The sequence below is a fragment of the Erythrolamprus reginae genome, chromosome 1 (genome assembly GCF_031021105.1).
Source record: "Erythrolamprus reginae isolate rEryReg1 chromosome 1, rEryReg1.hap1, whole genome shotgun sequence".
NCBI classification, from domain to species: domain Eukaryota; kingdom Metazoa; phylum Chordata; class Lepidosauria; order Squamata; family Dipsadidae; genus Erythrolamprus; species Erythrolamprus reginae.
The window spans coordinates 251,831,699-251,846,592 of NC_091950.1; the positions used below are offsets into that span (position 1 = coordinate 251,831,699).

At 46.5% G+C, this 14,894-nt stretch overlaps 1 protein-coding gene across 1 annotated transcript; it reads left to right on the plus strand.

Moving 5' to 3' along the window:
* Window positions 1–8,030: 8,030 nt before the first annotated feature.
* TTC32 (tetratricopeptide repeat domain 32) lies at window positions 8,031–14,859 on the plus strand. The gene is made up of 3 exons (XM_070732840.1): window positions 8,031–8,268; window positions 10,549–10,715; window positions 13,921–14,859. Exons 1-3 carry the CDS (start codon window positions 8,132–8,134, stop codon window positions 14,046–14,048), a joined length of 432 nt encoding a protein of 143 aa, XP_070588941.1. The 5' UTR covers window positions 8,031–8,131; the 3' UTR covers window positions 14,049–14,859.
* The last annotated feature ends 35 nt before the right edge of the window (window positions 14,860–14,894 follow it).

The following is a 14,894-nucleotide window of genomic DNA, read 5'->3' on the forward strand; positions in this document are numbered from 1 at the left end:
TGTGTGCATACAGGTATAAATCTGTAAATTAAATGATAGTTATCTTTTTTGTCAATTGAAGCCAGCTGGGTAATTTAGGGACATTTACTTACCCCAGAGTTGTTTTGGGGAAGGTGGAGGTTAATAATAAAGGGTAATGATAAGTACCATTGCGTAATATCAGCAATTTTAAAAACTTTTTGACAAAAGGGTAAAGGAAGGGTTAGGCATGTTTATAGAAAAACATGTCACTGATGCTCACTGATGGATCTATAAGCCCAGGAAAACATGAACTATTACTTCTGTTATTTTTATAGCTATAAAGTCCATGAACTTCAGTCCAAGTTCAAGGCCCATACTGACATACTTGGCAAAACTGTTCAGCCTGGAAGTTTACTAAGACAAAGGAAGTAATGGGCCTCAAAACAGTTTTCACAATCCCTATAAAAACAGAAAATTGAATTCATTGACAAATACAGTTTGGTGAGATGAATTTTTAGTACACATGATTTCAAAGTTTGAAAAACATACCTTCACAAAATGTCTCTAATTTCTAACTACACTATACATCAAATACAATGATTTCCAAAGTTGTCATGGTATACTATGAAATAATATATTTTGGGGATGACTACAACAATTGAAAATAGCATTCACACACTTTGGGGGGGGGGAAGTATTTAGTCAGACAACAGTTCTCCCACTTAAAAAGATGAGAGAGGCCTGTAATTGACATCATAAGTAGCCTTCAACCATGAGAGACAACATGAGAAAAGACATCCAGAAAATCACGTCTGATTTTTATAATTTGCAAATAAATTCATTAAAAATCAGACAATGTGATTTTCTGGATGTCTTTTCTCATGTCTCTCATGGTTGAGGTCTACTTATGATGTCAATTACAGGCCTCTCATCTTTTTAAGTGGGAGAACTTGCACAACTGGTGTCTGACTAAATACTTTTCTTCCCCACTGTATGTGCAACTCTGGCCCTGGGCTCAGGTTGCTGCTGCTTAATGCCAGGTCGGTGGTCAATAAAGCTCTCCTCATCCGGGATCTGATCCTGGATGAGGAGGCCGACCTGGCATGTATTACTGAAACCTGGCTGGGCCCAGAGGGAGGTGTTCCTCTCTCTGAAATTTGCCCAGCTGGGTTTCAGATATGGCACCAACCTCGACCCCAGGGAAGGGGGGGAGGAGTGGCTATTATAGCCAGGGAGAGCCTTTGCCTACGTGGACTCATTGCTCCGGAAATTGCGGGTTGCGAGTCACTCTTGATGAAGTTGGACTTAGGGGTTCAGGTGGGCTTATTTCTCACGTACCTGCCTCCCAGCTGCGTGTCAAAAGCCCTGCCTGTGCTACTCGAGGAGGTAGCCGGGTTGGCGGTGGAGTTCCCCAGATTTATTGTCTTGGGGGACTTCAACCTGCCGTCACTCGGCGAAACCTCTGGCTTGGCACAGGAGTTCATGGCCACCATGACAGCCATGGACCTGACTCACGTAGTACGGGGTCCGACTCATGAGGGGGGGCACGCACCTGACATGGTATTCCTTTCCGAGCAATTGAGTAATGGTCTGAGACTAAGGGGCTTAGAAGCAGTGCCTTTGTCATGGTCAGACCATTTTCTACTACGGCTTGACTTCCTGGCTCCAATCCTTCCCCGCAGGGACGCGGAACCAATGAAGATGTTCCGCCCCAGACGCCTGATGGACCCAGAGGGCTTTCAGACGGCGCTTGGGGTTATTCCAGAGGCACTCATCCACAGTTCGGCGGAGTCTCTTGCGGAGGCCTGGAATACGGCTGCTGCGGAGGCTCTCGACCGGATTGCGCCTTTGCGACCTCTCCGTGGCGCTAGACCCCGTAGAGCCCCATGGTTCAACGAGGAGCTCCGGGAGTTGAAACGCCAAAAGAGACGTCTAGAGAAGCGATGGAGGAAGAGCAGGTCTGAATCTGATCGAACACTTGTAAGAGCCTTTATTAAGACTTACAAAGTGGCGCTCAAGGCGGCAAGATGCGCGTACCATGCCGCCTTGATTGCATCAGCGGAATCCCGCCCGGCCGCTCTGTTTAGGGTGACCCGCTCCCTTCTTAACCAGGGGGGAGTTGGGGAGCCCTTGCAGAGTAGTGCCGAGGAGTTTAACACGTTTTTCACTGATAAAGTCGCTCAGATCCGGGCCGACCTCGACTCCAATTGTAAAACAGAGTCGACTGACAATGAGTCAGTCGAGGTGACTGGGGCACGTACTTGTCCACCTGTCTGGGAAGAGTTTGATCTGGTGACACCTGATGAAGTGGACAAGGCCATTGGAGCTGTGAGTTCCGCCACCTGTACTGGATCCGTGTCCCTCCTGGTTGGTCTCGGCCAGCAGGGAGGTGACACGGAGCTGGGCCCAGGAGATTACCAACGCTTCCTTGGGGAGGGGAGTTTTTCCATCACTCTATAAAGAAGCGCTTGTGCGCCCTCTCCTCAAGAAGCCTTCCCTGGACCCAGCCGTACTCAACAACTATTGTCCAGTCTCCAACCTTCCCTTCATGGGGAAGGTTGTCGAGAAGGTGGTGGCACTCCAGCTCCAGCGGTCCTTGGAAAAAGCCGATTATCTAGGTCCCCAGCAGTCGGGCTTCAGGCCCGGTTACAGCACGGAAACCGCTTTGGTCGCGTTGATGGATGATCTCTGGCGGGCCTGGGACGGGGGTTTATGCTCTGTCCTGGTGCTCCTCGATCTCTCAGCAGCTTTCGATACCATCGACCATGGTATCCTTCTGCACCGGTTGGAGGGGTTGGGGGTGGGAGGCACTGTGCTTCAGTGGTTCTCCTCCTACCTCTCTGGCCGGTCGCAGTCGGTGTTAGTGGGGGGTCAGAGGTCGACTCCGAGGTCTCTCCCTTGTGGAGTACCTCAGGGGTCGGTCCTCTCCCCCTTGCTATTTAACATCTATATGAAACCGCTGGGTGAGATCATCCAAGGACATGGGGTGAGGTATCATCAATATGCCGATGATACCCAGCTTTACATCTCCACCCCATGCCCAGTCAACGAAGCGGTGGAAGTGATGTGCCGGTGCCTGGAGGCTGTTGGGGCCTGGATGGGTGTCAACAGACTCAAGCTCAACCCGGATAAGACGGAGTGGCTGTGGGTTTTGCCTCCCAAGGACAATCCCATCTGTCCGTCCATTACCCTGGGGGGGGGGAATTACTGACCCCCTCAGAGAGGGTCCGCAACTTGGGCATCCTCCTCGATCCACAGCTCACATTAGAGAACCATCTTTCAGCTGTGGCGAGGGGGGCGTTTGCCCAGGTTCGCCTGGTGCACCAGTTGCGGCCCTACCTGGACCGGGACTCATTGCTCACAGTCACTCATGCCCTCATCACCTCGAGGTTCGACTACTATAATGCTCTCTACATGGGGCTACCTTTGAAAAGTGTTCAGAAACTTCAGATCGTGCAGAATGCAGCTGCGAGAGCAGTCATGGGCTTACCCAGGTATGCCCATGTTTCACCATCACTCCGCAGTCTGCATTGGCTGCCGATCAGTTTCCGGTCACAATTCAAAGTGTTGGTTATGACCTTTAAAGCCCTTCATGGCACTGGACCAGAATATCTCCGAGACCGCCTTCTGCCGCACGAATCCCAGCGACCGATTAGGTCCCACAGAGTGGGCCTCCTCCGGGTCCCGTCAACTAAACAATGCCGGTTGGCGGGCCCCAGGGGGAGAGCCTTCTCTGTGGCGGCACCGACTCTCTGGAACCAACTCCCCCCGGAGATCAGAACTGCCCCTACTCTTCCTGCCTTCCGTAAACTCCTCAAAACCCACCTTTGCCGTCAGGCATGGGGAAACTAAACATCTTCCCCTGGGCACGTTGAATTTATATATGGTATGCTTGTGTGTGTGTATGTTAGTATAGGGGTTTTTCTTAATTTATAATATTTTAATTAATTGGATTATGTATTGGATTGTCTTTTCACTTGTTGTGAGCCGCCCCGAGTTTTCGGAGAGGGGCGGCATACAAATCCAAATAATAAATAAATAAATAAATTCCTATATTACTTACCGTGTTTCCCCGATAGTAAGGCCATGTCTTACTTTCTTTTTACCCCCAAAAGCCCCACTATGTCTTACTTTCGGGGTATGTCTTACATTACCATCCCCGGAAGCGAGCCAGTTTATGCCCTGGAAACCAGCTACTCTTCCAGCCAAGGCACCTTTTGAGCGGCGTTGCAAAAAAAAAAAAAACATCTTACGTCTCCCCTTCCCCCAACCCCGGCCTCTTTCACACAACCCGACCTCTTTCTTTCTCCTTCTCTGGCAGATCGAGCGCGCGAAGTGGCACCTCTCACCTTCCGCCGCTGCTGGCTGCCCGCCCTCTTTCGCCCAGCGCCGCTTGAAAGGACCCCCCCCTTGGCTTCTGCGATATGCCGGAGAGCCGGAGAAGGGGGCGTCCGGACCCCCCCACCCCCAGCAGAAGCCAAGGGAGGGGGGTCCTTTCAAGCGGCGCTGGGTGAAAGAGGGCGGGCGGCCAGCAGCAGAAGGCGAGAGGTTCCCCCTTCTCCGGCTCTCCGGCATATCGAAGAGGCACCTCTCACCTTCCGCCGCTGCTGGCTGCCCTCTTTCGCCCAGCGTCGCTTCGGAAGCTGCCGAACGCCGTCAGGGGGGTGCTTGGCGAGCGGCACTTGGCGAACGGAGAGGCGGTCACCAAGCGCCCCCCTGACGGCATTCGGCGGCTTCCGAAGCAACGCTGGGCGAAAGAGGGTGGCCAGCAGCGGCGGAAGGTGAGAGGTGCCTCTTCGCGCGCTCAATCTGCCGGAGAGCCGGAGAAGGAGGCACCTCTCGCCTTCTGCTGCTGGCCGCCCGCCCTTTCGCCCAACGTCGCTTGAAAGGACCCCCCCCCCTTGGCTTCTGAGATATGCCGGAGAGCCGGAGAAGGGGGTGTCCGGACCCCCCCACCCTCAGCAGAAGCCAAGGGGGGGGGTCCTTTCAAGCGGCGCTGGGCGAAAGAGGGCGGGCGGCCGCGGCGAGGCGAAGGGGATGGGCGCGTGGGGAGCTGCGAGAAAGGAGGCGGCCGAAGCGGCGGACCAGTTCGCGGCGCTGGCGAGGGAGCTGCGCGCCCAGGAGAATCTCCCTTACGCAGCCTGGTGCCAGCTGGCGGTGGCGTGCTGCGTAAGGGAGACTCTCCTGGGCGCGCAGCTCCCTCGCCAGCGCCGCGAACTGCTCCGCCACTTCGGCCAGGGCCGCCGCTTCGCCCGCCTCCTTTCTGGCAGCTCCCCACGCACCCATCCCCTTTGCCTCGCCGCGGCGAGGCGAAGGGCGCGCGGGGAGCTGCCGGAAAGGAGGCGGGCAAAGGAGGGCGCAGCTCCAGCCGAACAAAGTGCAGCCGAGCAAAGTGCAGCAGGTCAAGCAGGCCACCAGGACAGGCCACTGCCGGCCGCTCGGAGCTCTCCACAAGGCTCGGCGTGCGCGCGGCTGCTCCTCCGAAGCCGGCTCGGGGGTTTCCATGAAGAGGCGGTGCCTGCGCCACGGAGGCAGCTGGCACCAGGCTGCCTAAGGGAGATTCTCCTGGGCGCGCAGCTCCCTCGCCAGCGCCGCGAACTCTTTGCAAAGCGAAGGACGGCGCTGGGGCCGAGGGAACCGCCGCCAGCGCTGCTGCCGCGCTGCCTGGGTCTTCCCGAAGTCATCGGGCTCCCCCCCGCAATACCCCCGTGTTTCCCCGAAAGTAAGACATATGTCTTACTTTCGGGGTATGGCTTATATTAGCCAACCCCCCTGAAAACCCCCATATGTCTTACAATCGGGGGGGTCTTACTATCGGGGAAACACGGTATCTTTAGTTTTTGACATACAGGTAGTTCTTGACTTACTACAACAATACATTTAGTGAACATTGAAAGTTACAATAGCACTGAAAAAAGTGACTTACCCGTTTTTCAGATGACCATGGCAGCATCACATGATCAAAATTTGGATGCTTGGCAAGTGATTCATATTTATGACAATTGCAGCATCCCAGGTTTAAGCAATCAGTTTTTGCGACCTGAGAAGCAAAGTCAATGGGGAAGCCAGATTCATTTAATAATCATGTTACTAACTTAACAAGTGCTTACTTAACAACTATGGCAAGAGAAGTCATAAAATGGGGGCAAATCCCTTTAATTCTCTCACTTAGCAACATTTTGAGCTCAATTGTCATGAAAATTCAAGGACTACCTATATAAGTGATACGACATAGCTCCACGTTTTGCCATGACACAACAATATAATCTCTTCAGTACAACTGTTTTATTTAAGCACAAATATTGGACTTATGGTTTTTGGAAACCTATGTTAAGCAGCTAATGTTTATTTTCCAGACCCAGGGCAACAGATTGTGCATTTTGCTCTATTGGACAAAATAAGTCACCCTGGCTTTCACATATCTTTATAGCAGCAGTTCTTGCTTAACAGTGGTAACTAGGACTGGCTAGAATGTCACTAGGTGTCACAACATCATGTGACCACACTGATTTCTGACAGCAATTGCAGCAACCCGGTAACTATTGTTAGATGAATCTCACATTTTTTGTTGGCTTTCTCATTGACTTTGCTTGTTAGAATATCGCAAATGGTTTTCATATCACTATGGGATGCAATGCAAATGCAGTCTGGTTACCAAATGCCTAAATTGCAATCTCATGCAATGGTCTTGAAGCTGTAACTTCAAAAGTTTGCTGAAAGAGTGCTTGTTGAACTAGGTATTAGGACTTCACTGGTGGCTTCCAACAAGCAGTCAATGGGAAAGCTAACATGATCTCATGACTTAACGGATGCTTTTGACTGCGCAGGAATTGCTACGGTAGCAATAGCAGCTTGAACTGCCATTGTAAGTTGGCATGGTCATATGATGTCAGACATTATGATTGTAAAGGAGATTCCAGTCTCAGTTACCATCAGAAGTGAGGCCAACCTGTAATAGTTGAGGACATTTTTTTTAAAAAAAAATACTGTACAACTCAATAAACCATAATAAATTGAAATCAGTACATTTTAATATCAACAGATTTAAGATTTATAAAATCAGTACTAAATGATCAGATTTCATCCCAAATGCAGTGGGTAGAGTGCAGCTCTGCAAGCTACTTCAGCTAACTGCTAGCTGTAGTTCAGCAGTTCAAATCTCACCACCCGCTCAAGGTTGACTCAGCCTTCCATCCTTCCTAGGTGGGTAATAGGAGGACCCAAATTGTTGGGAGCAATATGCTGATTCTGTAAACAATTTAGAGAGGGCTGTAAAAGCACTATGAAGCCGTATCTAAGTTTAAATGCTATTGCTAAAATGCGAATAATAGTAATACAACCTAAATCCTTCAGGATTGGGCGGAATAGAAGTCGAATTAATAAATAATAAATAGTTTGATAGTAGTGGTGGGAATTAGTTGTTTAGCAGAGTGTTGACATGGGAGAAAAACTGTTCTGGTGTGCAATGCCCTAAAGCAGTGTTTCCCAACCTTGGCAACTTGAAGAGATCTGGACTTCAACTCCCAGAATTCCCCAGCCAGCATTCGCTGGCTGAGGAATTCTGGGAGTTGAAGTCTAAATCGTGGTTTTGAAGTCTAAGCGTGGTTTTGAATGTTGAATTTTAAACATTTTATGTCCAGGATGTGGTCTGTAGATATGCCTACAATTTTAGTATTAAATTATTAGCTTATCCAATCTTATTTATTTATTTGTCAAACATGTACAACATAGCAGGTATATAGGTATAAACATAAACATAAGCAAAGTAAGTACAGATAATAGGACAGAGACGGTAGGCACGATGGTGCGCTTATGCACGCCCCTAATCTGTTCCTTTTTTTCTCCTAAAATCACGGCAGCTCGTTGTTGCTTTTCGGTTCCCCTCCATGCACAATAGCCCAGATGTATGTCGTCTGCTGACCTCAAAGATAATTCATGCTTGCGCGTTCTCTAAACGCCCGCCCGACAGGTCAGATACGTCTGGACATCTCCCAAGTGGGACCTTTCCTCTGAATAAATCTATGAACCAGAGCCGGCGGGCGTCACGTGTCTTCCTCACAGTAGGTAGGGCTGCCCCGGCCGGGAGGAGACGGCAGATTTCTCTGTCTAGTCCGGCTTTAGATTGGGTTACGGACGGAAGCGGAGGCCCAGAAAGGGCAGCTGAAGACACATGGCGGGAGGCTCGAGGGCCGAAAGCGCCGGGGACTTGCTAGCCGCGGCACACAAGCGCTTCGAAGGACGGCAGCACGATAGGGCGGAGGAGCTCTATAGCCAATACATCCATCACTGCGCATGCTCCGCCATGAGGTGATTGCGTACGCGGCTGTGGGATCCAAAATCTGAGCCGGGCGGGCGGGGGTGGGGGCGAGTGGGTGCAGTGTTGCTTGTCGAGGAGTGATCCGTCGATTACAAGCTCCAGCCAGTCATTTTCCACTCATAGCGCCGGACGTGGAGAGATCTCCATGGCGATCTATGGCCTTGACCTGTTTCTTTCAAGTCGAGAGTGGGCTGTAATTCATCGTTTTGAGTGCAATAATCGAGTACATCCAGCTTGAGTGTGGTTGCTCTCCTTCGCTTTTTCCTTTCCCTCTTTCTTTCTCAGCCTTAGAGAAATTTTCCAAAGAGAGAGAGAGAGACCTGGGTCCAAAGTATAGGATAATATGGAGCCTGGTCCTTTTGCCAGAACAGGCATAGGGGCTGTTAACGACTATTTCACCTTCAACCACAGCAACATACGAGCACACAACAGATACAAATTTAAAGTAAACCGCTCCAAACTCGACTGCAGGAAATACCATTTTAGTAACTGAGTAGTTGATGCATGGAACTCACTACCCGACCCTGGAATCATCATCTAGCTCCCAAAGCTTTACCCTTAGACTATATACTGTTGACCTCTCCCAATTCCTAAGAGATCAGTAAGGGGTATGCATAAGTGCACCAGTGTGCCTTCTGTCCCCTGCCCTAATGCTTCTCTCTTGCTAGTTTCATGTATATAAACATGGTTATATCTTTGTATACTACCAATACGTACTTGACAAAATAAATAAATATAAAAGAGAGCCGAGAAAGCGAAACAGCAATGTATTAAAAAATGGAAGATGGATATACTGTATTCTGAAACAGGAACTCTCAATTAGTGGAAATGGATGGAAATTTGGGGTAGGGTGAGAGAAGAACCAAACAACCACCAGGTGCTGGATGTAAAACTCTTTATGACAAATGTGTCTGACCCTTGGGTTGCTTGTGTCCTTGGCCAGCTAATGATGTGGTCCCACAAGATCATGGACTTTAACATTAAGTGAGTTTATGAAACTATATTATATGTTTTATATGCAACCCATATAAAACTCACTGTGGCCCAGGCAAGCCAAAATGTTAGACATCCGTGATTTACACCAGGGGGTCTCTAACCTTGGCAACTTTAAGACTTGTGGACTTCAACTGCCAGCAAAGCTGGCTGAGGAACTCTGGGAGTTGAAGTCCACAAGTCTTAAAGTTGCTAAGGTTGGAGACCCCTGTTTTACAGAGGTTTTTTTTACCAGCCACTATCCCTCAGGTTGCATGCCCTCCATGGCCTGGCTGGCTGAGAAATTGTAGAAGGCTTAGCTTGTGAGTATAGACTAGCCCAAATGAGGAGTCCTGTGGTAGCATCTTCTCAAAATTTATTTTATTTCTTGAGTGTTAACTTTAATAGTACTAGCACTTAAACTTATATACCCCTTCATAGCGCTTTACAGCCTAAGCAGTTTACAGAGTCAGCATATTGCCCCCAATGATCCTCATTTTACTGACCTGGGAAAGATGGAAAGTTGAATCAACTTTGAGCCAGTGAGAATCGAACTGCTGGCAGTCAGCAGAATTAGCCCGAAACACTGCACCATCACCACTGCACCATCACTTTCATACAAAGATTTTTGGTAGGATAAAGAGTAGACTGGGTAATGGCAATGACTATAGAGACTTTATCTGTTAATATCTGCCCTTTTTGGCTGATGCATTATCCCAATCATGTTCGTATTGTTCTGTAAAATTTAGGATTTCTAATATAGAAGCCACCTTGCAAACCCAAATCCTGCTAAGAGTTACATGCATTGTGCTGAAGTGTCCCTGATAAATGATTTGATTTTATCTCTGGGGCCATTCCATATTTTACTATACTTTCTATAGTAATTGCAAAATTTGAAAATGAAATTACAGGTAGTCATTGATTTAAAATCACGATTGAGCCCAACATTTCTGTTGCTAAGCAAAGACAGTTGTTAAATGAGGAATGCCACCTTTTATGATCTTTCTTGCCACAGTTAAATGAATCATTGCCAAGTTAGTAAATTCAGTGAATCTGGCTTCCCCATTGACTTTCCTTGTCAGAAGTTCCCAAAAGATGGTCATATGACCCTGGGGCATTGCAACTATCATAAATATGTGCCTTTTCCAAGTGCCCTGACTGGCGATGCTACAATGCTCGTGAAAAACATTCATAAGTCACTTTTTTACAATGCTGTACTAACTTTGTACAGTCATTAAACAAACATTTTACAGTAGATGAAAGATTACCAGTATATATTTTTTCCTTTTTCCTTTAAGCAAACATCTTTGCCATGATCTGGCAACAGCCCTTAACAACAGAGGACAAATTAAATATTTCAGAGTTGAATTCTATGAAGCGATGGATGATTATACGTCAGCTATACAAGCACAACCAGATTTTGAAATCCCTTATTATAACAGAGGATTGATATTGTATAGGCTAGGTATGTACATAGACTTGTCTTCAATAGCAAGTGTCACATTATTTGCTTTGTAATTGATTTGACTATTTTCTCTTTTAATAGAGCTTTGTAAATGAATTCCTTTCGGGAAACCTATTTCATATTTTTTTGAGAGATCCAGATTAAGATTAACGGGACGTTCTTGAGAAATTGTTCGTATAAATGTTTTATTTAGAGTCTACATTAAAACATTTAGATAAGGCTTCCCATAACATACCCCAGAAAAAAAACAAAAACCTTAAGGTAAAACCATTAGTATAAAATATGTGTTCATTAAAAGTAGATGGAAGAGAGAAAATAATCTTTTATTCTCTCATTCATACTGGAAAGGGCTGGGTGAAAATACATGTTTTTCAGGAGTGCATAATTTTGGGGCATTTCAAAAGGAGGAGATTCATCTGTCCATAGTCCATGATAATAATTTGGAAGTAGTGATACTATTGTTGGTACTCCCTAGATGATTTAACAACACTGAAGTGATTTATATTACTGTAGATATCCATTGTTTTCAAGCTTAATGTTTAACTTATGTGAATGCACATTGATACTGACCAAATCCATCCTTTTAGAAATCCTGTTGCCGTTATCTATCCTTTTCTTAAATATCAGAGTTCCATAGAATATAGTACAGTAAATAGCAAAACTTGCATAGTATGTGATTGTTCAGAAAGAAGGAGAGGATGTGCCCATTTTTATTGAGATGTTTTATTGAAATGATTTTAATATTTCATCCAAAAATGTAAAAGTCCAAGGTCTAAAAGAGTGTGTGCAAAGTAAATGTTTATTCCTTTCATGAGAAATTATAGCAGTAAAGTTAAAAATAAATGAAGGATTGAAACTTCCCAATGAAAAGGTTTACTATTATAATGCAGTCGTAATTAACAACATAATTTACTTCTTTCTCTTTCATAAGTACAGTGTTCCCTCGATTTCCGCAGGGGATGCGTTCCGAGACCGCCCGCGAAAGTTGAATTTCCGCGAAGTAGAGATGCGGAAGTAAATACACCATTTTTGGCTATGGACAGTATCACAAGCTTTCCCTTAACACTTTAAACCGCTAAATTACTATTTCCCATTCCCTTAACAACCATTTACTCACCATTATTACTGGTACTCACCATTGAATAAGTGATCCTGATATTTATAAACATAATTATTTATTAACAATAATTATTTTTTTTGTTATTTATTTGCAAAAATTATTAGTTTGGCGATGACATATGACGTCATTGGGTGGGAAAAACCGTGGTATGGGGAAAAAACCGTGAACTATTTTTTAATTAATATTTTTTTAAAAACCGTGTTATAGGCTATTCACGAAGTTCGAACCCGCGAAAATCGAGGGAACACTATACACTATTACAGTGATCCCCCGCTCGTTGCGAGGGTTCCGTTCCAGGACCCCCCGCAACGAGCGGGTTTTCGCGAAGTAGCGCTGCGGAAGTAAAAACACCATCTGCGCATGTGCAGATGGTGTTTTTACTCCCACAGCGCTAGCGAGGAACCGAAGATTGGGGGCGGCGCGGCTGTTTGCCGCCGGCATGGGGGGCTTCCTAGCAGCCCCCCAAACCCGGGTTGGGGGTCCGGGGGGTGCTGGCAAGCCCCCCATGCCGGCGGCGACATTTTAAAATAGCCGCGGCGCCCCCAATCTTCGGCTCCTCCGCGCTGGCTCTCGGCGCTTTCGAGCTGAGTCCGGGAGCGAATTCTCTTCCGGACTCAGCTCAAAAGCGCCGATAGCCAGCGCTAGCGAACGGCTCCTCCGCGCTGGCTATCGGCGCTTTCGAGCTGAGTCCGGGAGCGAATTCTCTTCCGGACTCAGCTCAAAAGCGCCGATAGCCAGCGCTAGCGAACGGCTCCTCCGCGCTGGCTCTCGGCGCTTTCGAGCTGAGTCCGGGAGCAAATTCTCTTCCGGACTCAGCTCAAAAGCGCCGATAGCCAGCGCTAGCGAACGGCTCCTCCGCGCTGGCTATCGGCGCTTTCGAGCTGAGTCCGGGAGCGAATTCTCTTCCGGACTCAGCTCAAAAGCGCCGATAGCCAGCGCTAGCGAACGGCTCCTCCGCGCTGGCTATCGGCGCTTTCGAGCTGAGTCCGGGAGCGAATTCTCTTCCGGACTCAGCTCAAAAGCGCCGATAGCCAGCGCTAGCGAACGGCTCCTCCGCGCTGGCTATCGGCGCTTTCGAGCTGAGTCCGGGAGCGAATTCTCTTCCGGACTCAGCTCAAAAGCGCCGATAGCCAGCGCTAGCGAACGGCTTGTCCACGCTGGCTCTCCGCGCTTTCGAGCTGAGTCCTGGAGCGAATTCGCTTCAGGACTCAGCTCAAAAGCGGCGAGAATGAACCGCGTGGGCGGGCGAAGGGCGGGCGGCAGCGAGGAGTTTGCGTGGGCGGTGGGGAAACTCCTCGCTGACGCCAGCAAGAGGGGGAAGACCCAGGGAAGCCGGTTGCCATCTACGCATGCGTGCCCATAGAAAAAACGGGCACGCATGCGTAGATGGTATTTTGACTTCCGGGTTGAAAAATAGCGAAGTACCCTGTTCGCAATGGTTGGGGACGCAATAAACGGGGGATCACTGTATATAGAAATTGCAATTAGTCTAACCCTAAAATTCATATTTTATCTTCATTCTATGCCATCATGAAATCTCCTTAGATGTTAGATGTGTTAGAAGAAATGTTGCTTGGCAAATAAATTCATGACATACAAAGAAATTATTTAGTTATCTGTGTTACAGGAAAGTTGTATATAAGCTAGTGAGCAGTTAAGTATTGCTTAATACTACTATGTTAGAAAAATAACAGGTTTATGTTAATGTGTCTATAAGAATTTTTATTTGTTTATTCTTTGACTTTGCACATATAAAACCGCTTCCATGCATGCACAGTCATGAAGAGATTAAGATAACAATCTAAGAAATGAGAAATGTAGATTTCACAATTATTTGAAGTGTTAGAAAAGCATGCACACCTTCAATAATCTGATCCATTTTCAGGAAAATTGCTGGAGACAAAAAAAGCAGGTCTTATCGCTAGTTCTTTGTTATGTTTAATCAGAAATTGTGCTCTGCTCAATGGGTTCTACTTCTTAGTAAATCTAAAGTATGTTAGCCCAAATGATTTAATAATAGTTTGTTTTATTCTTTTTATATACAAAATAACATAAAAACATCCCTTGTTTCCCTTTTATATGCAGGATTCTTTGATGAAGCCTTGAAGGATTTCAAGAAGGTATTAGAGCTAAATCCTACATTTGAGGAGGCTTCTTTGAGTTTAAGGCAGACTCTCCTTGACAAAGAAAACAAGTTAAGAAGAGGTTATTGAAGTCCAGTGTGTAGAAGAAACAGGTTGTGAAACTGGAATATTTGGTAAAGATGTAAATTTTCTGGGGTGGGGGTGGGGTAAGGATGTAACTTCTCAGTTTTAAATACTGTACATCAATTTCCATGAAAAGTAATCCTTAAGATGTCAAACATTTGGCATGACTATTACAGAACCTCAATGACATAAAGATTTATTTTATTCTGTAAAGTAGTTTAGCCCTAGGCTGTGAAGGGCTACCAAAACTTTTACTACCACATTGTGGGTGTGGCTTATGCAGGATGCCTTGCACTTTCTTTCAACATCTTTCAGTTCAAATTGGGTGCTCTGGGGTGGAGCTCCATTTTCACTACCCCACTGCATTTGCCCCCAACCCCCTCCAGTCCGGGCAGCAGCCCACCCCTGGCCCTAGGCATGTAAAACAAATTTCTTTGATAATCAGCTACTTCCTCTAAAATAATATTACACTGCATTAATACGCAATATCCAAGATATGAATTAATGCAGAACTTCTACATGTGTATAGGCAATTCTCTATATTGCCTAGTAATATTGATTGGCTTCAAAAATATTATTTTAATAAGCAATTAGATTTGTTACACAATATATAAAGTTTTGGTTATTTCTGCTCTCACAGCATTACGGATTTGTGTTTCTCATTGTATTCTCATTACTGAAATTAGGCTGAGAGATGGTTTATATAATACATACACCCCAACTCTATATGTAAAGCCTTATATCTAGTGCAATGAAATATATTTATTTGTGTAATCCCAATACTTCAATGAAAAATTAAACTTTTTTTTGAAAGGAACATATTCGTGAAAAACCTTATAGTAGCAGATTTTA

What these genes read in the sequence shown, in the direction of transcription:
- TTC32 (XM_070732840.1), top strand. Translation starts at nt 8,132, where the DNA reads ATGGCGGGAGGCTCGAGGGCCGAAAGCGCCGGGGACTTGCTAGCCGCG. An exon ending in TGCGCATGCTCCGCCATGAG is followed by an intron (nt 8,269 to 10,548) that starts GTGATTGCGTAC and finishes TTTTCCTTTAAG; the next exon opens with CAAACATCTTTGCCATGATC. An exon ending in ATTGATATTGTATAGGCTAG is followed by an intron (nt 10,716 to 13,920) that starts GTATGTACATAG and finishes TTTTATATGCAG; the next exon opens with GATTCTTTGATGAAGCCTTG.